Source organism: Herpailurus yagouaroundi, unplaced genomic scaffold (assembly GCF_014898765.1).
Source record: "Herpailurus yagouaroundi ecotype Mexico unplaced genomic scaffold, PumYag 183, whole genome shotgun sequence".
NCBI lineage: Eukaryota > Metazoa > Chordata > Mammalia > Carnivora > Felidae > Herpailurus > Herpailurus yagouaroundi.
The window spans coordinates 3,705,694-3,733,533 of NW_024412414.1; the positions used below are offsets into that span (position 1 = coordinate 3,705,694).

The 27,840-nt window shown below is 41.5% G+C and overlaps 1 protein-coding gene across 4 annotated transcripts in view; it reads right to left on the bottom strand.

Annotated features, from left to right (window-relative positions):
* Positions 1-27,840, bottom strand: part of ATG7 (autophagy related 7) — a 247,595-nt gene that overhangs the window by 204,724 nt on the left and 15,031 nt on the right. For 2 of the 4 annotated variants that reach the window (XM_040491951.1, XM_040491953.1), the window contains exons 2-8: positions 25,907-26,079; positions 25,104-25,158; positions 17,189-17,306; positions 15,236-15,313; positions 11,470-11,586; positions 9,944-10,093; positions 242-330 (exon numbers count right to left, since the gene is read on the bottom strand). In XM_040491951.1, coding sequence (XP_040347885.1) covers positions 242-330; positions 9,944-10,093; positions 11,470-11,586; positions 15,236-15,313; positions 17,189-17,306; positions 25,104-25,158; positions 25,907-26,066 — 767 coding nt within the window. In that variant the 5' untranslated portion in view covers positions 26,067-26,079. Of the gene's footprint in view, positions 1-241; positions 331-9,943; positions 10,094-11,443; positions 11,587-15,235; positions 15,314-17,188; positions 17,307-25,103; positions 25,159-25,906; positions 26,080-27,840 lie in introns of those variants that run through there. The other 2 variants (XM_040491952.1, XM_040491954.1) reach the window with 2 other exon arrangements.

Genomic DNA, 27,840 nt, shown 5'->3' on the forward strand with positions numbered 1-27,840 from the left:
TATCTTCACTGCAGTATGGTCAGAATCTGCAGCTCCATAACACACCTACTTAGGGGTTCATCATTGATGGAAATTGGATCATGACTGACTTATGGATTTATTATCTGGTTTCCATGCCAGAAATGAAAACATGCATTTGGAGGAAAAAAGAGAAGATATAGGCAGACACAATGTCCAAAATAGGTAGACTGAGACACACAGACAGACACAGACAGAGACACAGACACACACATGTAAATACCATCGGTGGGCTGCTAGGACCAAAAGATTCCTCAAAGGCCATCCAGGGTGCTGGGCTAAGTTACAGGGATCATATACACCAATCGTTATCTGTGAACAGAAAAGACTTTGTGAGTGAGTCAAGCATTGTGTCGGTTTCACAGTACAGACACTGCTAATACTTCCTCTTGCCTTTATAGGCTGTTCTGCAAAAGCACTAAGAATTAGACACTTGATGAAGGGCTAGAGGGAAGAGAAGAAAGCAAAAGGATCTCACACCAGACCTCAGAACTTCTGGATGGAGGGGCTATAAAATTCTTCTCTGCACCACCCCAATGCCTTGCAGTAGGCCTGGCAGAGTAGGAACTAGGTACATGTAGAAAGAAGAAAGAATGCATGGGAAAACCGGGGGTGAGAAGACAGTCAACTGTCAAGGCTCACATAGAGACCATCCTCTAATAAAAAGATAAAAATCTGTGAAGATTGCTAATGTTTATGTACTGAGAAAATAAAAGAAGGGCCACTGCCATTATAAGTCTACAGTCAGATGCTCTTGATACTGCTAACATATATTTCTTTCTACTCCTTCCCCCTCCAACTCCCTCAACCCTGACTTCTGCCTGGAAAACTCTATTTAACTTCAAATACCATTTCTTCAGTGAAGACTCCCTTTAGTGGGAACAGTCACTCTGTCCGTTGTGCTTCCATAGCAATTTGTACATTACACATACCATTTTTCATTTTCTCTTCTTCCTTTCAAAAGACAATGAGCATGCAGCACCCAGATCTTAATTTCTAAATACCATCCTCCAATAAAAGGAATCAGGGCTCCTTGAATGCATGGCTAATTCTAGGGCTGGAACAGGGAAAACACAGAGACTGTAGCATCTTGTATACCAGAGAGTAAGGAAGGGGGTGCAGGTGGCATAGTCAGCTAAGTGTCTGACTCTTGAGCTTGACTCATGAGATCAGGTCATGATCTCACAGTTTGTGAGTTCAAGCCCCACATTGGGCTCTGTGCTGATAGCATAGAACCTGCTTGGGATTCTGCCTCTCCCTTTCTCTCCCCCTCCCCAGCTTGTGTGCGTGCATGCAGTCTCTCTCTCAAAATAAATAAACTAAAAAAAAAAAAAAAAAAAGTAAGGAAGTGCTCAACAAACAAAAGCATGGGGGCACATCAAGGGGACACAAGAACCAACAGAAACAGCATTCGATGGCCAAGGCTGGAACCATCTGAGCAACAAAATAAATAACGTGGTATTGGATTATAATGCAAAGTATTAAATAAATACCTAGGAGTCCACACTGATACAAATAAATGATGGGATAAACAAATATATGAAGGTGAAGAGACAAGTCTTCCTTACAGAAGATTTCCAAACAATATATACAGATACTGCCTCCTCCAGGAGTAGAGCTTAATCGTTCTCCTCCTTGACAGTGGGCCAGACTTAGTGACCCACTTCCAAAGAAAAAAACAGTAACCACACAATGGAGAAACCTGGCAAAGACTACCTTAACCAAGTGGTCAAGTTTAACATCATCAGGGATGCCATGTGAGTAGCAGGTACCCCTGATATGTGATGACCAGGGTATTTCACCTTAGTGGCACTCTTTCTCAAAACCTGTAACCCTAATCATACAAAAACATCAGACAAACCAAAATTAAGGGGCATTCTATCAAAATAACTGTCCAATACTCTTTGAAACTGTCAAGGTGATCAAAAACAAGGAAAGCCTGAGAAACTGCTACAGACCAGAAGAGACAAAAGAGCCATGACAACAAAATGCAATGTGGTCTCCAGGAATGGCTCCTGAAACAGAAGGAAGATGTGAGAAAAACGGGTAAAGGCTGAATAACGTCTAGAGTTTAGGTAATAGTAACCTACTGCCAGTTTCTCAGTTTTGACAAAGGTACCATGCTAATGTATGGTGGTAACATTACAGAAAACTGAAGCTGGGAGAGGGTATATGGGAACCCTCCCTCTACTGTACTTTCAAATTTTTATAAATCTAAAGTTACTCCAAAATGAAAAGTGTATCTAAAAAAAAGAAGCAGCAAGCATCTAGAGAGCAGGGAGTATCTTTTTCATCTCCCCATGATCAGTTCATATATACACAGCAGATACTTAGTGAATGCATGCTGAATGATGAAAAGATGGATGGATGGAGGGAGGGAGGGAGGGAGGGAAGGAAAAGGGTGAGTGAGTGAAAGGAGAGAGAAAGTCAGGAAGGGAAGAAAGATAGCTGGGAGAGAACCATAAATCAACCCACAGGTTTCCTTTATGGGTGTATTTTTGAGTTAAATAAAAACACGGCAGAATTTTGGTTATTCTAGATCCAGTTAGTTTTATAAGAATGGGATCAGTCCAAACAATTCCATTTATTTACTGAAATGCTTAATATGTTAAACACAAAGCAGAATCTTAACCCATATTCAGAGAAAGGAAAGAAAGGAAACAAAAGATAGGAAGGAAGGAAGGAAGGAAGGAAGGCAGGCCTCTAAGATCACCATCCAGAGAAAACCAACATTAACACCTTGGTGTGTAACCTCCCATAACTTTACCTTTGAATAAATATATTTTATTAGTATAACTTTTGTACAATTATTTTAGTATATAATTTTTATTGCTAAAGAAAAATTATATCATGCTATACATACTGTTTTATATCTCTTATTCTATTGTGAATTCTCTTCTCTGCCAATAAATATCAGTCTACAATCACTGCCAATAGTGGCTGAAGAGCATTTCATTGTTTTGGTGTACAGTAACTTTTTTCTATTTCCTATTGAAGGACAATTAATTAGCCTTCATCTGTGCTCAGTAAAAATATCTGAAAATGAATTTTACTATTGTCTTATCAGACAATTATTGTATTATTTGAAGGATATTCTGTTTTTGCTACCCTCCCTGTATGAAATGTTCTTACTCCTAACACTAAACATTTTTGCCTAGATCCATTTCATGTCTTTAACGCACACAGACAGATTCATGTTTAATTCAATGCAGATTCAAATGTATGACCATCATTTCAGGAAATACAGAATATCTTTATTTGAGATTTCCTTTTCCACACGAGATGAAACATCAGCATCCAGGAAGCTTTTACAAATAGAGTTTGCAGAGACTATTCTGAGTACTGTCCCCTACTACACGAGTGGCCTAGGGCAAATGAGTCAAATTCTTCAGGCCTCAGCTTTTAAAATCTGAATCAAAGCATGCACCTATTTCACGGAGAGGTAGTGAGGATTAGAGTGTGATACTGACATGAAACCCCCACCTGTGTAGTGCTGCTAATATTGTTATCGGTGCCTTCAAATCCCCAGTCATGAGCCTCGCCTAAGTAATTCTGATGCAGTTGGACCTGTCCACAGACTTACTCTGCAAACCATTACAGAAGGTGGTCTTGTAGACAAAGAAAAAAAGCCTGGGAGGCCACTTTTCATTACCTTGAAAAGTCTGGATTGGCTCTATGTCTTTCCATTCTCTGTAAAATGTGGTCCATGCACCAGCAGAGCATCACCTGGGAATCTGTCAGAAATGCAGAATCTCAGGGGTGCCTGGGTGACTCAGTCAGTTAAGCGTCCAACTTTGGCTCAGGTCATGATCTCACAGTTCATGAGTTCAAGCCGAGTGTCGGACTCTGTGCTGACAGCCCAGAGCCTGGAGCCTACTTCAGATTCTGCGTCTCCCCCTCTCTCTGCCCCTTCCCTGCTCACACTCTGTTTCTTTCTCTCAAAAATAAATAAACATTTTTTAAAAATGCAGAATCTCAGACTCCCTGTCTCCAGCCTTGCTGGATCGGAATCTGCATTTTAACAAGGACCCAGGTGATCTGCAGTGAGTAGGGAGCACTACTCTGCCCCTCAACCCTCTCCAGCCTTGGTCTTCACATGTGAATGTGCAGGAGAATCACTTGGGAAGCTTTCAAAATTCCTGTTGCCTGGGTCCCATCTCCAGAAGTTCTCATTCATTGGTCTGGCACGTGGCTTGAGCATTAGTTGTTTTATTTAAAAGCTCCCCAGGTGATTCTAAAGTACAGCCAAGTTACAAAGATCTCTTGAGAGTCTGTAGCGATTTCTCAAAGTATGGTCCACCACACACACACTCCCTCGGTACCATTACCCACGTGCTTTGTGACCTCCTCTGGTGATTCTTGTGTGCACCATCATTTTGGCACTAGCCACCTCAGGTCTAGGATTGCTTAAAATGGAGCTCATTGCATCCTATATTTTTCCCACGGTAGTTGTGATTATTTGTTAAACCAGGGTATTTTCTTGATTCAAAGGCACCACAGATTATAAAATCCACTCTCAAACTGTACAGAAAAGGAAATGTCACGACATCAAAGATACAAAACAACTGCAAGAAATTCCTGACTTTAGAAAAATTAAAATGTGAAGAAGAAAGCATTTTAGAATGGAGGTCATACAGGATGCATTTCACATCTGTTTCTCTTGCTGGCCTCTAAGCTCTGTGAGTGTTGGAGCAAGGTCGTCTATCATATGCATCTTTCCATCCCTGGTGCCTGGCATGGTACCGGCTAGTCAGCAAACTGTGCCGAACAAATGACAGAACCGGCCAGTTTCTCCATGCCCCGCTATATGGAAAGCTCCGTCTCTCATGCCCCATCTTCAGGCAGGGATCCTGGGGGGCGGCCGGAGGGAGGTGATGGCTGAAGCTCACATCAAGGACCATGGTGCAGCATCTCAGCTGGCTCCTTTTCCTCCCCTGTCCTTTCTCAACAGCACAGGTTCTCCCTCCAGTGACATTTTGACCCTGGGATTCTCCTGGGTAAGAATGTGACAGTTTAATCTCACAGGGTTTGCTCTGAGAAGCGAGAGAACTCGAAGAATGATGTTTCCCCACCCAGGGCTTCCTATGAACAAAGAAGCTGTCTGCCTTGAATTCTTCTGGTCCCGTTTGCCACCACCACCACCTGGGACACTTTTGTTGCCTGCTGTCAATCATGACAGAAGGCATCTGTTGGACAAACTACATTTATTGATCATCGCTTCAACTTCAAATTTTTAAAAATTCATCAAAGACATGTACAACTCTATTATCCAGCAAGAAAAGGGGGAGAGGGGAGACACCTGCATTCTACTTCTGTGACATTTCAAGCAGCTTAGAAGAAAATGACCTGATGTGGTGAAAAAAGCTGATGTGGAGGTCAGCAGGCATGCGTCCTAATTCTACAGCTACCTGATTTTCAGCCTTGGGGTGTGAGCAGGCAGGCATACAAGTATAGGGGGAAAACAGACCTTGGAGAAGTGCTTTCCTCACCTATAAAATGGAGACGTTGTATCATTTCATCTCAAAGGATTCCTTCTAGCTTCAGAATTACAGAACTTTAAAGAACATTAAAGAGAAAAAAAATCCTACATAGGTTATAAGACAATATAAATTTCTTAGGTTCAATCTTACTGGGTGTCTAAAGGCTACTTAAGTTTTACTTGGGAAGAATCCAGATAGTATCAATTCAGAGAATACTTTTTGTATAGAGATTCTTGAGTTTCAAACTTTCAAATGTGACTCAATAAACCTGGACTCTTATCCAATGTCCTGAGTCACCTACTCTCATATGACCTTTCTATGCCAGGTTTCTCATCTTTGGAGAACTCCGTCTGGACACAGACACTGGAAACAAGGCAAGCACTTAATGATGTGAACTATAACAGCAATGTAAATAAACTCTATTATAGTAACTTCACTGACCTCTCTGTTCAGTTCAATCTTACTGTTACATAGTTCTCTACCTTCAGTCTCAAGGTTCTCTTTTCCTAACCCGCAGAGAAAACAAGGGGATAAATTCCAGTTTATCAAATATTTTCTACATTTAGGTGTTATCATCTATAAATGCAGAGTTGGAAGTAAGTGAATTTATTTATTTATTTTGAGGGAGAGAGAGAGAGAGTGTATGTGTGTGAGCAGGGGAGGGGCAGAGAGAGAGAGAGAGGGAGAGAGAGAATCCCAAGCAGCCTCCACACTCAGCGGAGAGCCCGATGCGGGGCTCAGCTTCATGACCGTGAGATCACAAATGCAGGATCATGACCTGAGCCTATATCAAGAGTTGGATGTTTAACTGACTGAGCCACCTGGATGCCTCAGAACTAAGTGAATTTAAATTTAGAAGTTAGACTATCATATTAGATACTACAGGTGGGTGCCTAATTTCAAAGAATGAGCATATTTCTGACACTAAATACAAAGGCCATGAGGTAGGAAGGCAATAAGAAAAAAAAAAAAGAAATCTTTTTCTGAGTAGGACAAAACAGGAATAAGTTTCTTAGAGCAACCTGACCTAAGAGGAGCTACAGGGCTGGAATGAACTGCTAAAGAGAAATCTATCACCCATAAAGGGAGGTCGACGTGGAGATGCTTCAGAGTAACTCTCTTACCCACGTGAGGCGTGCATGAGTACAAAAAGCAAGCATCCAGACAGGAAAATGACGGAACATATTTGACATGAGGCTGAACGTCATTTAGTATTTCTTTGATGATTCAAAAGTGATTTCAAAATCTTGAAGTGCTTTCAGAACCAAATCAGGTACCTCAATCATTGTAGGAATTATTAGTCAGCACAATGCTAGGTAGGCCAGCTAAACAGTTTGGGTAAATAGATTTTTTTTGTTTGGTGGTAGCAGCAGTCGGAAATAACCATGGGATAGGAGTTCTGCGTTCTCCAATTGGCTTTGCCACAAAGTCATTCTGTGAAGCTAGGCAAATCACTTCCTTTTATCACACAAATCAGTAGAAAAAAACAAAATGTAATTGGAAAAAAAAAAAACTTTGTTTATAAGGCTGACGAAATAAATGCTCCTTTCTACTTGGCTGAGAGCACACAATTCACTGAAGTGGTTCAGTCATGTTCTGGCTATGGTCCACCCAGCTATTTGCTAAAAAAATTCAATGTGAGAAAGAAAAGAGGGTGAAATTGTCAACTTGAGTACCCTGGGCTAGAGAAATTTCCACACTGATCCCATAAAACACACTTCTCTGACAAATGGACATCTATTACTCAAACACTTGATGTAACAGGAAATGCGCAAAGGTGATTACATGTTTTAAAAGTACAGGACAAAAATTCAAGTATCTAATGCACAGCGATGTCACAGACAGCTGCCAAGATGTGGAGTTTGCTAAGTGAAGAAATAGCCCCGCTAATAGCATACCAATTGCTGCTCCTTGGCCATCACTCTTGTCCGAAGATTTTTAAAACCCTAGAATTAAAGGCTAATGTTGTTAAAATTACAAAATGTATCCCAAACATCCAATCTTCAATAACTACTCTGAAGAAAGCAGAAGACCCAAGCAAGCTTTCCTAAAAGACTGGCAACAGAACAGTGATATGGGCTGTTTTTGATGGAATCACAAGCAGTGGCTTGAAAGACAACTAATTGTTGGTGATGCAGCGTCACCGTGACCAGTGTGGAATAACATTTCGCTGAGGGAAATAAGAACTTAAACAAGGCCAGTCTTTAACCGATGCAGATGTGTAAAATGTGTAACATCCCAATGCTGGTAAAAGGTGCATGGCTGGCAGGAGGGCAAACTGCAGAGTGTGTGAGTCCCAGTTATAATAAGCAATGGTGAGCCAGAGCTGGCTGGAACGGAAAGGGGAGAGCCAGCTGTTACCAACTCTCCCCATCTCTGCGCTCTGGGACCTCACACTGGTAGCCTGATGCCGGCCACAGCGGGAGTACTGGAACCCCAGGAAGAAGCAAACGCTACACAGTCAGGGTTTTGCCCCACCTGAGAGCTAGCTGTCAAACACTTAGCAGGACACTACCGATCGGACACCTTCAAGTGTCCAAACTCTTTAACCCAGTCATTCTGTATCTAGAAACTCTTCCTTCCCAAGAAATAATTCAAGGTAAGTGGGGGGATGGCAGGAATTTGATGCACAAGGAGACTCCTAATACGGAAGACGTATGAGAAAACTATAAGTCAAAAATGTCACGTTATCTATCTATCAGAAAGGATGTTGATACAGACTGCGACAGTATTATGCTAAAATCTACAATAAAAGAGAATATAGTATAATCTTAGTCTTTGAAAAACAGGAAAAGATTAGTAGGAGATATACAAAATGCTTCCTTAAGAAACAAAAACTTAAAATAATAGTTGAATGGCTTTGTGAGAATATAAAAGCAGAAAGAGGCAGCTGGAAATGAAAATAACGAATGGAACCATACTTAGTGTAGTTCATTTATCTGACAGTATTCTCAAACTTGGCACACAACATTGTCCAAACTACAGTGATGACCCATTTTGGAGTCCAAATCACTTAGTGGATCACAACTGGTATTTTTCAAAAAGACAGAAAAGAAGAGGATAGAAAATAGAGTGCAAAGCACTGAAGAAAGTATTATTTTGTGAAGGAAAATGCTAATGTAAATGGGGAAAAAATGTACTTAAAGAAAGTATCTTAAGTTCAGGCTAAGGAATAATAAGGACATCAGTCAGAAGTCTCTCTTTTCTCAACTCTGATATGTCTACATGGCTAGTGAAATTAACCTACTTGATTTCACGACTTCATAAAATTCATTAATTTTTTATTTTTAATTTACAATCTCTTATATGGCTGAGATAGCTTACTACATATCTCATTACTTCTAAAAGACACTCACAGTACTTTTTGATTCATTCAGAAAAATTTTTATTGAGGACCTAAGACAAGTGCTAGACACTATGGAGATGCAGATACATAAGACACAGTCCTGCCCTTGGGAGCTTACTATCTAGTATGGAACAAAAGTTATTTGACAAGGGAACAGAACAGTAAATGAAGAACAGGGAATAAATGTAGTGAGATCAGAAAAGGGAAGATCTATGAGAAGGCTTCACTGTGGAGCTAGGATCCCAACAAGGAGAGTTTCTTAAGATCTTCACAGGTAGAGATTTCAGATGACACAATGCAAGGTCAAAGAGAGATATAGAAAAAGTCCTAGGTAGACTTGATTAGTCGGTGGTGGTGGTGGGGTTGTCTAGTTAAAAACAGGAAAACCTGGGGGGCGCTTGGGAGGCTCAGTTGGTTAAGTGTCTGACTTTGGCTCAGGTCATGATCTCACGGTTTGTGAGTTCAAGCCCTGCTTCAAGCTCTCTGCACTGCCAGCACAGAGCGTACTTTGGATCGTCCATCTTGCTCTCTCTGTTGCCCCTCTCAAAAATAAAAATAAACATTAAAAAAAACCCAACAACAACAGGAAAACTTGGTTGGAACAATGGTTTATGAGGAAAATAGTGGAAGAATGAGGCAGGAAAGGTGGCTTGGAGCCAGAAGGAAGACACCATTAACTTGTGATCATTGAAAGATAGGGTGGATGTGAGCAGTTTAAAGCAGATTCTTCTATTGTGGTGGTGTGCAAGACGGAAGCAAAAAGACTAACTGTCCAGGAGAGAGGTAAGCAGGGCCTGAAATACGTGGTAACTCTAGAAATAAGTTAAAATATAGATGCAAAATACAGTGCAACAAAAACTGAAATAACTTTATCACTAATAGGAAGTGAGGAACCCAATAGGAGGTGAGCTAGGAAAATGGAGGAGAAAGTGATCTGGGAATGGCAGGGGGTGGGAGAGGGTGAAGACAAAGAAACGTTGTACAACATTCTTTGGAGGGCCAAAGAAATCTGAGTTTGAATTGTGTAGTAGTCTATCATAACATGAACATCAGATTTTTTTTTAATGGATGATAAAATGAAACTCAGAGTTTCTCTGACCTTTGTCCTTTGGTCTTGGAAGAAATCACCGTAGTGTTTAAGCAGGGAAACCAGCACCACTTTCTCATCATACTTGATTAAGAAGTAAGGTAGCGCTGGGACTCCTTCTGTTTGACAAAGATCATCATATGCACGCTCAAGGGCTTGAATCTAAGAACAGGAAACATTGAGTTATTCTCCAATCACATATCTAATTCTGAGCTAAAAATTAACATAAAAGGTATTTTCAAGCCAGAAGACTGGAAATGACTGAGCATACCCGTTACTCTTTTGCAGCAAATGAACACAGAAGTGCCCCCCAAATAATACCACTTCACTTCTGTGTAACACTTCCCATGTGCATGGTGGTGTCTTAGGAGCACAAGGAGACATTTTTATGGTGCAGCATGGTGGTTCCCTAAGATGTTAACCACAAAGGTGTACAGAGAGAGCTCCAAACATTATTTAGCTCCTGTAATAACCAAGCACTGAATCCATCACTGATTAATTTTACCCTGAACCTCTCCACAAAATAACAGCATTATTGAGACACACCTCACTTATTATATAATTCACCCACATAAAATACATAATTGCGTTTTAAGCATGTTCACAGGATTCTGTAACCATCAACTAATTTTAAAGTTGCCTTTTTTTTTTTTTTTTAAGTAATCTCTATACTCAATGTGGGGCTTGAACTCATGACCGTGAGATCAAGAGTCAGATGCTTTTCCAACTGAGCCAACTGGGAGCCCCATCAACATAACGATTTTACAACATGTATGTCGCTCTTAAAAGAAATTCCATATCCATCAGCAGTCAGTCCTCGTGGCGTAATCCTTTTCCTCTACTTACACTTGTTCTTGGGAAACTAGTTCCACAAAACCACAACCTTTGATTTATACTAAACAAAATTACTAATTTTTCATCAATAAGGGTTTCTCCCTGGTGTTAGAATCCATGGTTTAATGACTGACATGCTTCATGAATCCAAATCATCTTGCCACTCAAACCTTGCCTCAATGACAATCAGAATATCTGGTTGAGGGTTTGTGTTGTACTAGTTTGATTATTTTTATTGCCCTCCTTCAGACCACCTCTTTCTTATGGTCTTCCTTAGACCACAAAGACTACCTTTGTGTGTACCATTCCTGATGTAGAAGTTCCACAACTTGGTGTGAGGGTAGTGGAATGTCTTCTATTTGGTTTCAAAGACTCTCTTCCCAAAGTATACTAGTGCCTTGGAATCTTCTACAATGAAAGTGAAAACCACATTTTGGCAAATTCTTGCAGACTTTCAACATGTTCCTATAGCTCCTCTACTGGCTCAGCCTTTCACCAAATGTCACTGAATACCTGGAAAAGTATCTTGGACTACTACTTTGGAATGATTCTACAAACATTTTATAAATAAGTCTGCTCCTAGTGCCACCTTTGGAGGATTCCACAGTGACCAACTCTTCATTCAGACAACTGCCTGCCTTTAGATAAAGTACTCAAGCTCATTAAGTCCAATTTTACCTGCATTTTGCTTTATTTGTTGATACCTGTTTTGGTGAAAACCTTTGATCCAAGCCCACTGGCCCCTGAATGAGGGGTAGACTCTCTGGAAGGCAGAGAGCAGGGAAGCAAAACCAATAGTAGAAGTGGTACTTCTTTAGATCCTAGAAGAAAGAATATAAGAGGATTATAACCAATGATGAAACTGAAATGCATTCATTGATGTAATTCCCCAACACCACTTAGACACATTGAGGCGCACAACATAGAATCACCTGGTCAGAAAGTCTTATCTCCAACAGAACTCAGGATAGAATACAGAATTTCTTTCTCCTAAAATATACCCACACACCAAACAATAATATATCATGATAAACATATTTATCATCTACTTGCTAAAGAAAGTGTTGACAATTATCATCATCACTGTGTAATACACAAAACCATCCCAAGAGGTAACTATTATCCCATTTTACAGACAGCCCCCTGAAGCCCATGGGGGGGGGGGGGGGGTGAAGGAAAGAACTTCAGCCAAACAAAGATATTGATTAGTGGAGAGGGAAGCAGAATTCCATTTCCAAACTATCAGCTTCCTCCGCAGAACCACACATACTCAACGACCCTTCTGGGGAGGCACAGCCACCAAACGTGGTTATCACTCTTCATAGTCAAATGAATTAGCATGGTATTGAAGAAGCTGTGCTATCCATAACCTATATATGCCTGAGATAATAAAATGCTGCTTTCAGAAATACTTTGTTGGTGAAATTCAGGTCAACAATTATTAGGCACTTGCTATGTACAAGGTAATACATTAGACACTCTGACAATAAGAAGATAAATAAAACCCAGTCCAGCCCTTGGGCAGCTCACTCTCTATACAGGCAGAGATAAAGTGAGTCATGAGTCACAGAAGAGGTTCTAAGAGCAAAGGAGCATCAGCGATATGAGATTACATCTTCAGGGGTATATTTGATGGCTCCCCCACCAGGGGAAGTGAGGCAGGGGCAATGACTCATGAAGCTGTTCCAGATAACTGTTTCCACCCAGGTTGGATGCTTTTGCCCTGAACTCTTGCAGCCTTTGTGGCCTGAATCACTCATATTATGGGATCTCACAGTTATCTCAGTGTCTGACAGCTTCTCCATCAGTCTGTTTATTTGGCTAATCAATGTTTCTTCTTTAATCTTACTAAGAATAAACAATAGATAGTTGTTTGATGACTTTTTGAGACAAAATTCATATACCATAAAATTTACCATGTTAAAATATACACCTGAATGTTTGTCTGGGGGTACTGACAAGGTTGTACCACCATCACTCAATTGCAGAACATTTTCATTGCCCCAAAAAGAAAACTCCAATAGTAGAAACTCCCATTAGTTTATTAGTTAGAAATACCCATTCACAGAATTCCCCATTCCCCCTTCTCCCCAACCCCTAGGAACCACTAATCTATTTTCTGTCTCAATGAATTTGACTATCCTGAGATTTTCATATAAATGAAATCATACTAGATAACTTTTTAAATAAATATAAATATATACATAAATGTGTGTCTAGATGAGAAAGCCTAGTCATTATAGATTCCAGTCTCTAATTCTGCCATTAATTGATCAACTGACAACAAATTCCCTTTTGACAACAGCAAAACAAACTACAAAATAGAAATTAATGAAGTGCCTGTTCCTTTGAATCCTAAAAACAGCAGAAAGAAAAGCAAAAGTACCTCCAGAGATTATACTCTCTTCTTTGTATTTAAATGATTTGTCATAACTGATCTTTAGTCAAAGGTTAAACAATTCAAGATGAAGGACTTCATAATTTCTAAGAAGCTTTATCAGATCATCTTCAAAAGTCAAAAGGCTTGAATTTCTTAGAATTCTTTTCAGGATACAAAGGATCTTGACAAAATTAAACACAAAGCCCTTTGTATTTGAAGATTTTAAAAGACAGAGACTTAATTTTTTTTTTAAGGTAGGCTAAGAATGGTCAGTAAAAAGGGCAACAGGGCCAATACACGCGCTAACTCTAGGAAATGCCTTAAGACTTTAACTAAGAGCTAATGTTATTTTTCTTATTAAATGCAATTTGTCGATTCTACTAACTAGAATTCTTGGTACAGAAAATATATTGATGTTAAAATAACAAACCCAGAAATCTTTAACTAGCACCACTTATCTCTCTCTTAGTGGCAGATCTACAAAACTGCTCAAATTTGCAGACAAATTATTAATGCCAAATTGCAGCTAGTAATCTCATGAAGAATTTAAACATTTTTCTATCTCCCCCACTATTACACAGAAAGCATTATAACTCGTTAGGAAATGTGCTGCTTATAGATAGCCAGCCTTTGGCATGACCTTCAGTATGACTTTTATCATTCTCTCCTTTGCCTTGGGCAGCAAATCAGGCAGCATTCAGAAGAAACAGGATTAGTTCATGGGGCAGGAAGAAAGGTAAGACCTATAACTTGGTGAAAGAAAGAGGTTAGTGGAGGAGAGGGGGGAGGGGAGGATGAAGGGGAGGGAAGGGAAGGGAAGGAAAGAGGAAAAGAAGAAAATAAAAAAAGAAAGGAAGGAAGGAAGGAAGGAAGGAAGGAAGGAAGGAAGGAGGAAGATAGACAGATGTGGGGAAGAAGATTAATATTCAAAGCTGATGAAGCTGGTAAAACAGTACACTTAATACACATCAACGTTGATACGTTTATATGCCTTCTCTAGAGAATTTATCCTAAAGAAATACAATGAACAGGAAAAAAAAATCAGTATGGCCAATATTGTTCACTGCAGCATTTTACAAAATAGTGAATATTAGAAACAACCTAGATGTACAAGAACCTATAGAACATACACTTGACAGAATATTATATAGTCAACCTAATTATAAAGGCTAAATTCATTTCATATGTAGATATATAGAGACATACACTCATGTACATACATGTGTACATACACCTGCGTGTATGTGTGTTAAGTGTGTGTGTGTGTGGCTCATATCTCTATCATCAACCCTTTCATTTCCCCATATCACCCATCACCAAGACCAGGTCCTTCCCCCTACTTCCCTAGGCATTAGATGTTACATTTACACAAAACATTTTTCTTTCTTAAAAAACCACAACTGTTGGGGCACCTGGGTGGCTCAGTCGGTTAAGCGTCCGACTTCCTCTCGGGTCATGATCTCACGGCTGGTGAGTTCAAGCCCCACATCGGGCTCTGTGCTGACAGCTCGGAGCCTGGAGCCTGCTTCTGATTCTGTGTCTCCTTCTCTCTCTGCCCCTCCCCCACTTGTGCTCTGTCTCTATCAAAAATAAATAAATGTAAAAAAAATGTTTTAATTAAAAAAACAAAAAAAAACCACAACTGTATGGACAAACTATGTAGAGCAGTGTGAACTCCTCTAGTCCAGAAGCTGCTGGAGGATAGCCGGGATCCCCAAGATGTCATCTTTTTCTTATGGTGATGGACCCAGCAACTGAGCCCCACAGACTATACTGAATAAAGACTTTAGCAACAAAGAACCACTACTCCCTGAAGCTGATTTTATTGTGTCCTGAATAACAAGACTTGCATCACTATGTTACATAAACCATGCAGTATGTAAGATCAGTAAGAATGAATTAATTTTGCACCGGTGATAAGTGCCAGCGCCTTCGGGCCACTAATCAAATGAGTGTTTCTTGACCAGCTCTGATTTAAATAACACCAGGTAATAGCTTCAGTGAGAAGTACACAGACTGCCCTATTGGCACCCAGGGCTCGGCCAGGGCATCTCAGCAGTCTAAATGTGACCGAGATTCTATTTACTTACTGCAAATGTCAAGAGGAGGAACTTGTTGAGGAGGACAGGGTTTTCGAGGGCAGCGCCCGATTTTACGGCTTCCCAAATCTGCCAGAAGAAAGAGAAGTGTCAAGGCAGGTTCTCAGGCCTCTCTGAGTTTCTCACTCTCAAGACAAGCACAGAGGTGAAGAGCACCAGGGCCCAGCACCACTCATCCCAGGCAATAAAGTGGGTTGTTACCTCACTCTGGCCACTTTGCACGGCCTCTCCACCAGCCACACTCCATGAGGGGCCTGGGGAAACTGAGAGAACGCAGAGTGCTCCTCTCAGTGAGTCTCAGCATCCAAGGAGGCAACCAGGACATTTTCACGCCTTCATTATTTCCTTCAACAAATATTTACTAACTGCCTATTCTCTACCAGGCACATCAGGATTACAGAATAAAAGACACAATCCCTACCCTCAAGAAGCTTTGGGTCCCAGGAGGGAGACAGGCATAATTGTCTGAATGCACCACCAGGTAGGATGTGCTACCTCAAAAAGACGTGGAAATCTTGGGAGGAGCTCCGAACTGGGCTGGGGAGGTGGGAGGGAAAGGAAGCAGGAAGGGGTTCCAGGAAGCGGTGATTTGAACTAGGTATAGGGGATTTCTGGAAGTGCTGTTTGGGATTATCTTGCCCTGAGACAGGAAGGTAAGACAATGAGGAGTTGATGCATACTCAGCAAGTACTATGGCCAGAAGCAGAAGCTGGCACTGGGCTGCAGCTGTTGATCACAAGATATTTTAGTAGCTAAGATTAGCTGCTATACTTTGTGTTACTAAACAAGACAAACGGTTGCACCCACAGGAGCCACTGGGTGGAAGAGGGAAATTAGCAAAGAGAAGTTCCTGCTATTGACATGATCACCTTGGAGGAGCTAGACCAGAGAAGAGCAGGCCCCACTTCTGATAAACTGAGAGGGTGGGAACTGCTGGGGAGTGTGGACAGGGGTGAAGGCTGAGCCCCAGCACAAGGGGTGGGATTTTTGTGGGAAGAAATCTGTGATTTTTGATGGTGGATGAGGACCTGACCCAACTCTTTGGAGACAGCCTTTTAAATGTGCAGCCACAGCAGGAGCCCAGGAGCAGTTGAGTGGCAGGCCAAGGACAACCATCATCACCTGGGTCACAAGCTACATGCATCTCGAGGGATGTAAGGGATACCAAAGGCAGAAGACTTCCTTCTCTGACCATGGCACCCACATAAATAAGACTCTTTCGTTTAAGACTAGTGCGAAGACCACTCGATTAAGTGGGTTAGAGGGGATTGGGATAAACTGTCCTACCATTTTAATTCCTCACACTAACTCAGATATGAACAAGTTAAGGGAAAGACACTCCCGGCAGAGAGAACACCATGTCCCAAGGACAGAGGTGAGAACCAAAGTAGGTGGAGTAATTATACGTGATTTGCTGTGACAGGGTCAGAGAAGGTGAGGGCAAGAGTGACAGGAGAGAAAAGCCACAGAGACCACAGAGGCCAGGCCACAGGTGCCTTGTAAATCAGATGGAATAGTTTATATTTAGCCCGAAGTATACTGGAGAGACTATGCGATCATTTCAGAGAGCATTATAGTGCTCAGGACTGGACTGGAAAGCCAAGGAGCACAAAGAACAGAGAACCCAAGGCCATGCAGACACAGGAATAGAACTCTCAGGGACAGGTCAAGCTGCTTCAAAATGCTAATTAGAGAGCAACAGCAAAGCTTTCACAACTGCCCTGCGATGAAACTCCTGCCTATGCCCAGCTGAGAGCCTGAATATCTTCTCCCTGACTTTTCCGCAAACACAGGAGAGCTGGGGAAATAAACCAAAGCCCACGACTATCTTCAAGTACCGACTATATGCTAGTTTCCATGACAGACGCATGCACCTGATCAGAGACACTGCACCTACCGAGACCACGGAAAACAGAACACATACATCATCTTTTCCCAGCTAACCTCGTCTGCTGCTTGTTCCAAAAGTAGCTTCTTATCTGCGGCCTTGAAAGCCTCGAGTGTGTTGGTGTTAAAGAGCGTTCCAATAGCCGGACAGCAGTGGGCTGGGGTGGGAGCACTCCTGGACACAGGAGAAACATGGTTAGGCAGGCACAGCCAGGACAGCAGTGGGAGACAAAAGACAGTGCTCTGTAGGGCAAAGAGAAGATCAACCACACATTTCTTTGGGAAAAGATGAATATCCTCGCTTAGGAACTAAAAATAGGCACTGCACACACACACGCGCACACACACACACAAAGCCTCTATATTCCCTTTACCCTAATCTCTTGGCATGTTGTTCTTCCACTGCCCCTCCTCCAGTATAAGTTGATTTCCTAGTTTTTACTCTTTCCCATCTTTAACCCGAAAGGGAAGCATCATTTATTGAACTTCTACTGTGCCAAGAACTACACAATGTTTGAATTTTCTTAACAGCTTTTTCTTTCAGTTAAAGCTTTAAGTAACTTGCCTAAGATCACATAAAAATAGGCAGAGCTGGATTCTAAAGCCAGAACTAGCCCACTCCAAGGTACTGGGCTGCCTACTGCCTACTCCCCACTCAAACCCTCCCAGGCTTCAAGGCCCTGCTCCAAACCCTCTCTTTCCAGGAGGCCCCTCCCATTTCCTCTGGTAATGGCTGGCACAGGAAACTGAGCGTCCCATTTTAGATTGTCGTATACACCTAACTAGAGGACAGCAAGCTCCCTGCAGGCAGGGAACTTGTCTCCTTCTTATGGCTGTCCCCAGACCTCCCCAGCCCAAACAGGTTTCATGCAGAGCTGCTGCTAAGCAAACTCCTGGTGGTCGCCTGAGTCATACAGACAATATGTGTCATACCTGGGCTACCTACCAATCTGTTGTGTCACATGTGTGTCGCACTCTACACTGTCCCCTTATAGTCAAAATCAGGGGAGCAGAAGATGAGTTACTTCAGAATACAAATTCAGGTGTGGAAACATCTGGTCTCTTCTCTGCAATGACTGATTTGTGTTTCAGAGGTTACATACGCCTAATATTGTTGTCAATTACAACTACTGCAGAGAGAATATACATTTTTAATGACTGCGCTGATGGGAGCTGTATGGTTTCGAAGACCTTGTGTCTCTTCACTTGGAGTCTGTGTAAAACTGGGTCCACAAGGGCTGCAAGCCAAAGATCAAAACCTAGAAGAGGTGTGGAGGGGTGCAATGGGGGCAGAGGGCTCTGCCAAATGCTGTCTGTGGGGCTCAAATACCAAGTCCTGGGGAAAAAGTAACTTTACATGGTCAGAGCCTTCCCTTGGAGGGTGACAAGTCAGCAAACAGGTTGCTTCTCACAATGCTACTCTAATAAAATATTTTTCAGCCATGTGATAGGAGGACATCAAAGACAGTCTTAAGGAGAAAGAGACATCAAAAAGGGGCGAAACTCAGCCTAGAGGGAGGAGGAAGGAAGCACAGTGGTTGGCACATTAGGCCTTCTACATTCAGACTCGGCTTCAAGAAATTACTGCTGAAACAGAAGGAGCAAACCTCTGAGCTAATCTGATACTAGCACAAGAGGAAGGTACCCTTCTTCCTAAGTGCCCGAATGTCCCAGGTGTGTGAATGCAGTATCAAAGTGTCATCACAAGAATTTGAGCAACTGCCAGCACACCGGCCAGGCTCCTAGAACATCAGTACTCATGCAAGTTAATCAGTGCGGACAACCGAAGTCTCAAAGGAGAAGAACTTTTCATGAGTAAAGCTCTACCAGGGGATGTGGCCAAGGAAATAAATTTAAAGGGTGATAGTGGGAAGGAAAGCCATTCTGCCAATCTCTCCAAGTTCAAGTTCACTTGTTCTGCACAGAAGTGGCTCGGATGAGGAGTGGAAAGAGCCCTGGACTTGGAAACAAGAGAATTTGGTCCAAATCCTGGATCCTAGATACATATTAGTTTAGTTTCCTACAACTCCATTGATATGAAATATCCAGAATAATCAAATCCATACACAGAAAGCAGATTGTGGTTGCCAGGCTAGGGGGGGGGGGCGGGGGACAGGGGTGGGAGAAGGGAAGAAGGGAGAGTAACTGCTAATGGGGTTAGGCTTTCTTTCCAGAATGATGAAAATGTTCTGAAATTGGTGATGGCAGCAGCTCAACCTGGTGAATACACTAACAACTGCTGAATTACACATTTTAAAAGGGTGAATTTTGTGGTATATAAATTATATCTAAATAAAGCTGCTAGGAGATCAGAATTAGAAATCTTCGCCATATAGTAAAGCCAACAGTGAATTCACAATGATATACAGACTAACCAGGTAAAGAATTGATCTTAGAAAGGCCTCTAGCTTGGGCCTGCTTGGAGATGCTACTTCTAGAAACTTGGCCTTCACTTCACTCAGTCTCACGGTGCTTACTGTGGAAAGTACTGAAGCTGGTTTGCACCTGTTATTTACACCTGGCCAAAGGCAGGCATGTGGCCAGAGCTTCCAGAACACACAGGCAGGGTGGTGGCCAGGACAGGATAAATCCCCCAAAAGAAAGACAGAGGCTGTTCTTCACACCTGGAGGAACCTTTGCTCCACAGGCACAGCTCTGCATGCCCTAGGAACCTGGGAAGTCATACTCAGCCTGGGGGCATGTGCCAGTATCTCTGCTTTCCCTAATAATCTGTGAGTTTCTGTTTGCAACATTTTCTAACAGAGTCCACCGGTGTCTCTCGACCACCCACACCACATCCCATTTTGACAGCCATGCATTTAGACTGCTTTCAAGATTTCAAGGTATTTGAGCAACTAACACATCAGACGTGTTAGGGGCTAAGGAGTTAAGGGAGACTAAGAGCCTGTGTCCCAGATGATTTTGCCTACGAGTCTTACATTCCTTAACTATTAAGTTTTGTGTTTTTTTTTTTTTTAGGGCAAAGGTTATGCCCTAATCATGTCCAACTTGAGGCTTAGAAAATACTTCTTATGACTACAAAGATAAATGTTCCTCAAGGGAAAGCCCAGAGAAACAAAACTTTTTTTAATAAGTCAGTTTCACATTTATGCCGAGAATGTGCACCAAAATCTATTCTTTTCTTTTTAAACAGATATAGAGTACATATGTGCAGCTTGTAGCGGGGCACCATGTTTCCCAGTCTTCCTTATAAGACAGGTAAGCCCTCACGCTCCTACCAATTAACATAAGTGAAGGGAAGCATGTCTCTACCCGGCAAGGTAAAGTGACAATTCAGTTTTTTGGTTTTTTTTTTTTACTTTTTTTTTTAATGTTTATTTATTTTTGAGAGAGGGAGACAGAGACAGAGTGTGAGCAGGGGCAGAGGAGGGGCAGAGAGAGGGAGACACTGAACTCGAAGCGGGCTCCAGGCTCCACGTTGTCAGCACAGAGCCCAACATGGGGCTCAAACTCACGAATTATGAGATCATGAGCTGAGCTGAAATTGGACACTTAACCGACTGAGTCACCCAGGCGCCCCGTCATTTTTCTTTTTAAGTAGGCTCCACACCCAATGTGAGGCTTGAACTCATGACCCTGAGATCAAGAGTCGCACACTCCACTGAGCCAACAAGATGCCCCTGACAATTCAGTTGCAAGCAAGCCCTCCAGAATGAGGCAGCCATAGTCCAGAACACTGGACTATTAAGCGGGCAAGAAATAAACCTCCTTTGTGTTTGGGCCATTACATTTGTGGGACCGGTTCAGCAGTACACCCTACCCAAAGACAGCAATCTCCAGTGAAAGACAGTTGATGCCTGACAAAATACTACTTCACCACTAACTGAGCCTAATACGTGTACGGAGGAGGATCTTACGGTGCTAACTGCTGGCAGAGAGTCCCCATTAGGCTTCCGGGGACTCCAAGGATAAGGGATTGATCTGGGGCTACGTGAAGCTGAGATATGCCTGGCATCTATAAACGAGTACTAGGACTGAGAGCTTTTCAGCTGTGTCTTATTCTTCTCTGCATGCCCAGTGCCTACCACGTTCTATTGTTACAACACAGAGGAAGCAATCAATAAGTATTTCTGAAATAACGATTACCTCTTCACATGTATTATGGCACAGAGCACACTACAATGCAAATATTTGTTTTCTACCTCTATCCAGAGCTCTGTTTCCTAAGTCTTCGTGTTCCTAACACCTACACATCCTGCACTTATGAGACATTCAGTGTCTGATGAATAAATTTATAAAGATTTGCCCTACAAACCAAGCCAATGTACAGCAATAGAAACAAAGGAAGATTAATAATGAAAATAATTTGGATACGAAGAACTCCTTTCTTCTGTGGAGCTCCAAGCACTTTCATTACACTGCCTAGCTGCCTTAGTCTGTTTGGTCTGCTGCAACAAAATGCCACCGACCAGGTGGCTTATTAACAACAGAAATTTATTTCTCATAGTTCTAGAGGCTGGAGGTCAAGATCAAGGTGGCAGCATGGTCAGGTTCTGGTGAAAGCCCTGTTCCAGTCACAGACTGCCCAAGTCTCCTTCAAGGGAGTGGAAGGGGCGGGTTAGCCGCCTGAGGGTCTATTATAAGGTACCAATCCCATTCATGAGGGGTCTGCCTCCTGACCTAACTTCCTCCTAAAGGCCCCACCTCCTGATACCATCACCTTGGGCATTAGGTTTTCAACATATGAATTTGGGCAGGGACACAAATACTAACTAAGACCAAAGCACCAATCATCCTAAGACAGAGAGATTCAGAAAATCACAGACTTTTAAAAGCAGAAGGAACATCAGAAGCCAAGCGCTCGAGATGAGGAAACTGAAGAGGAAGAAACTAAAAAGACTTATCCTAGGTAACAGAGTTAATCCAATGTAGATACAGGCCTTCCAGGTCCAGCTCCACCACTGGGGCCCTGTCTCATTCCTGCTCATCCCCGCAAGGGCTCACCACACAGCCTTGCACACTGTGAGTATTCAACAGCACAATGAAAAAATATGACCAAATAGAGCAATTTATGTAAAAGTCATACCTGCACGATCACAGATTTTCTTATCTCCTTCAACCAAAATTTCTGGATCACTCAAGTGTAAGATGTTTGGATTTTGTTATCTGATCAAACCTAACATCTGTGAACAGCTTTTTCTATAGTTGATTGTTCCAAAGGATAAAACTATTAAAATCTTCATTAAAACCAATCTAGTGTCAGAATAAAGGTGGGAGCAAGTCTAGCTTGCAAGGAATGTTAGATTCTCCAGATCACATTAAAACTACACTGTTGATATACTCCCTTGATCATCTTCAGATAATTTAATGCTTGTACTCTGCTGGTTCTTTTCCTTATTATCTTGCAATTGCTTCAAAGGTAAGTTAGTCTCTACCAAAACAAGAGATCGATTACTAGGATTTGATTTGTTCTGACAAGCAATCACAAGGAATTTATTACAGAGCAAGAAACCTCTGAAGAGAACAAGAAACACCAACACATACCTTTTAAAGGTGTAAAGACTAATATATTTTTATCAAGACTGCATTTTATTTATCCTAAGCCATTCTTTCTCCTCAAAGTATGGGGTATTATTTATCTCATATCAAATCTCTGACTTACCTGCTATAGAGGAAAGGGCTAATATCATTTTGGATTTATGTTATGCAATTAAATTTTGCAATTTGATATACAGGAATCAAATGCATTGACTTTTGGAGAGATTTAAAAAATACATTCTAAGGCTAAAATCAACAACATAAACAACAGATGTTGTCAAGGATATGGAGAAAAGGAATCCTCATGCCCTGCTGGTGGGAATGTAAACTGGTACAGCCACTGTGGAAAACAGTATGGAGGGTCCTCAAAAAGTTAAAAATAGAACTACCCTACCATCTACCAATCACACTACTGGGTATTTACCCAAAGAATACAAAAACACTGTTTCAAAGGGATACATGCACCCCTATGTTTACAGCAGCATTATTTACAATAGCCAAATTATGGAAGCAGCCCAAGTGTCCATCAATTGACTTGTGTGTGTGTGTGTGTGTGTGTGTGTGTGTGTGTGTGTGTGTATAATTGGATATAACGGATAAGGAAGATGTGGTGTGTATATATAATATATATGATGGAATATTATTTAGCCATAAAAAAGAATGAAATCTTGCTATCTGCAATGACATGGATAAAGCTAAAGAGTATAATGGGAGGTGAAATAGAGAAAGACAAATACCATATGACTTCACTCATATGTGGCACTTAAGAAAGAAAATTAATGAGCAAAGGGGATAAAAAAGAGAGAGAGAGAGAGAGAGAGACATCAAGAAACAGACTCTTAGTTATAGAAAACAAACTGATGATTGCCAGAGGGGCAGGGGATAAGGGCATGGGCTAAATAGGTGATGGGGACTGGGGAGTACTCTTGGCACGGTGAGCACCAGGTTGACTCACTACATCGTATATCTGAAACTAATACAACACTGTACGCTAACTAACTGGAATTCAAAAAAAAAAAACTTAAAAATCCAAAAATAAATAAACAAATAAATAAAAATAAAAGATATATTCTAGGGATACTTTACTCGGAACACCCTAATCTTTGACTACTGCTACTCTGAAAAGCCAAGCAGTACTTACAAAGACCACTTGGCCTTCCCCACATCCTGCAACTTGATACTGCTAATGTGGAGAAAGCAAAAAACGTTGACCACTCGGAAGCTTTCCATTCTTCAACCTTTAATTGTCTTATAGCCCCTCAACACGGTTTCTGCTCCACCCTTCTGTGTAAAATTCACTTTGGGAAACAATTCTCAAGAACTGCAAAGGGCCTAATCAACAAATCCAATGACCCTTGCACTGAACTCTGACCCCTCTGTTTCTGATATTGTTGATCATCTCTTTCCTTCCTGAAAGCATACATCTTTGGTTTCTGTAATGCTTTTCTGGTTCTTCCTCTGCGACAGTTCTTGCCTACTCTGCTAGTTCCGTGTCTTCCTTTGCAGACTCCCCAATCAGATCCATTCACTATTCTGGTCCTTTGTTCTTCTTACACAACAGTCTTCCTCTCTCTTGGCCTCACGACTCCTCTACCCGGATGACTCTTCCTCCTTGACTCCAGTGCCTCCAGGGCATTTCTACCAGATGATGTCATCTCAAACTCAACAGGTTCTAAACCAAGCTTACCTCTTCTTAAAATTGTATCCACTTCCTGGTCTATCTCTGTAGAAGATAATAAAATGCCCCCAGCTACTAAGACTACAACCTCAGAAATATACTTCACTTTTCTCTCATCCCTGCTTCCTAAATTTAGCCACATGTGACCTTGGGCAAGCCACTTTACCTTCTGACCCATTGTTTCCTTGTCTGAAAAAATAGAGATTATTCACATCTGGCAGGTCTGAAAAGGATTATGTATGTGAAAACTCCCACATAATTAAGTTAATGAATATCTTTCTTCTCTCCAGCACTCCCTGTGGCCTTCAACCAGGGGAAAAAGACTCTTTGAGGGGATATGTCATATTTCTTTGAGTATTCCCATAATATAATGCCTTACACAGTGGCTTGTATACAGAAGTAGTCTAATAAATATGTTCACTGATGCCCATGGATAGGCATCTAAAGGAGTAAGTCAAGAAGTACCAATAAAGGATCACAAAATACTAACTAAAATCAAAAGCAGGTGGGATACTATCTAAATCTCAATTAATCTAGATGATACTTGGACCTAACAGGCTATGATAATTACCTGCTGAAAATAATACATCTGATAGTCCTAAGCATCTAACACTTGTCTCTGTGCTATAATGGGGACAAAAGAATCAAGGACCTGGCCCTGCTCCCGGGGGCTCCCCCAGTTCTCCCTGTGGTTCACCTATGTGCAAAGTTAAGAATGCTCATTCCTCACAAAAAGCAAACACTTTTAGATTTTAAGCAAAAAAAAAAAAAAAAAAAAAAAAAAAAAATACTCACATGTCAAAAGCACTGAACTCCAATGTTAAGCGAGCTGGAAGCCCAGCAGAATCACCTGGACAGAAGCATTATCACATTTTCCATTATGAGTCAGTAATAGCAGCATTTATAACTAAAACGTTTGTGAATAATTTTGTTCTTTTTCTTGAGCCCAAACTGCCCTGTGCAATTCTGGTCATCCATACTCAACAGGGACTTAGCAGAAGATGCCACAGCTTTTCTGAATCTCAGAAATTTGTCAAGAATAAAAAAAAAAAAAAAAAAAAGAAAGAAAGATTCACTGGGGGAAATGATTTCTAATCTCCTCCCCCAGCAATTCTAAGTAATCAGTATTCATTCTTTGGATTAATTAACTGGGGTCTCGCTACTCCCTTTCTTTTCCCCACAACAGAGGGAAAGAAGTGAAAATGAACTTGGGTCAAAAGTCAGGAAGTAAAAGGGGGATAAAAGGTGCAGCATAGGGAATACAGTCAACGTCACTGTAATCATGTTGTATGGTGACAGACGGTAGCTACAGTTGTGGTGAGCACAGCATAACGTATAAACATGTTGAATTGCTATGTTGTAAGCCTGAAACTAACGTAACATTGTGGCTGAACTATACTCAAATAAAAATAAGCAAATAAACAAATTTAAAGAATGAACAAACGAAAGAAATTAAGACAAGAAGTAAAAATAGAAAACAGTGAAGATCATTAATTATACAAGACAAGAGTGTCCCTTTCTAAAGGAAAGCTGACCCTATTCTAGAGGGCAGAGAAGGTGACAGAAGATGATGACATACAGAGTGAACTGTCTCCTACCATTGTAGTAATATCCCTTAATGTCCTTGGGAGCTTCATCCAGACGATATTCATTCAGTTTCCTCTGGGTCAACTCGTGCCAGAATCCAACATCCAAGGCACTGCTAAAGGGAGCAAACTGCAATTTGGAGAGCCCAGGATCCCCCGTGGCTGCTGCCATTATTTCTCGCCTACTAAAAAACAAAACGGAACACAGCAAAATGGCATCAAATGTGGTGAGAAAGAAAAAAAAAAATTTATAATAAGGCATAATCAAAACAAACAAAAAATGATGGGAGCTATGCAGGCTACCTGAAGACATAACTGAAAACCACCCTGAGTAATGTGCCCGTGTTGCCAAGTTTAGCCTCCTGGCAACACAACTGATTTTCTAAGTGAAGTCCTTTTTCTAAGGCCTTTCTGGCCTTCACCTCTGTGCATCTTCCTTTATTGTTCAAGTCGGTCTGACTGGTGTACAAGTGCTACTACTCCTTCTTCGACATAATCATAGTCTCAGAAATTTGTGCCCCCCTGTGTGATCCTGGAGAACTTCACAAGTAAAAAACCCAGGCCCAGCTGGTCAGAAACACAAAGCCCTGTCACAGCTCTGAATGAAAGCACTTGAGCACCCCCGCACCTGAGGAGAACAAAGAAGTTTCTGGCCCACCTAACCACAGTACCCGAATTTTTTTTTTTTTTGACATCTCATCTTTTATCTTTTAAATGCATAGAAACTTTGCATCTTACTCCACTATATATGTATTTTAATATTTCTCCTCCTGAAATCTCCCTCTGACCCCTCCCCCAGCAATCAGGCATGCACACACTATAACTCCCCTACCCCTGCACACACTCTCAGGGATACACCTCCTCCAGCACAACACTAGAGAACTTGATATTTCCGAAAAGCAGAAGTGGGGGAGGTCTCTTCATGTTCCATCCTGTCCATCACTGTCCATCCCTGACAGAGCAATATTTCTACAGCAGAAGGTATGAAGAGTCACACTATGACTATCGTTCACATCTACTGCCTGAGTTTTGAGCCAAGATTATTACCTAGCTTTCAGTTTTCCCAACTTGGCTGATTTTGGAATTAAGAGAAATATATATAATTTGTAGTTAAGTTTTGGGGGGAGTCAGAAGTTATACATGGATTTGGGGGAGTCAAAAGTTGGCATGGATAGGGATCAGCACCCTGTTCCTCAAGTTGTTCAAGGGCCAACTGTATAAGTGAGTTTAAAGCCAGGACTTACCATCAACTGATGAATGGATAAAGAAGATGTGGTTTATATATACAATGGAATACTACTTGGCAATGAGAAAAAAATGAAATGTGGCCATTGCAGCAACGTGGATGGAACTGGAGGGCGTTATGCTAAGTGAAGTCAGTCAGTCAGAGAAAGATAGATACCGTATGTTTTCACTCATATGTGGATCTTGAGAACCTTAACAGAAGACCATGGGGGAAAGGAAGGGGAAAAAAAAGTTACAGAGAGGGAGGAAGGCAAACCAAAGGAGACTCTTAAATACAGAGAACAAACTGAGGGGAAGGGGAGATGGGGGAAGGGGAGAGGGGAAAGTGGGTGATGGGCATTGAGGAGGGCACTTGTTGGGATGAGCAATGGGTGTTGTAGGGAAGCCAATTTGACAATAAATTTAAATAAATAAATAAATAAATAAATAAATAAATAAATAAATAAATAAGGCAGGCAGGCAGGCAAGCAAGCCAGGACTTGGATGTGCTCGCTTTAGCAACACGTATACTAAAGCCAGGACTTGGATTTCTCAGAGACGTCTCAAGTTTGACAAATCCAAACTAAACATTTCTTTTTGCAAAATTCTGCCCCTTTTCCTGCATGTCCTAGTTTACATAATAGTACCACCTACATCCAAGGTCGAAACCTCAAAGTCATCTTCAATTTTCCTCTCTCTCACATTCAATAAATCACTAATTC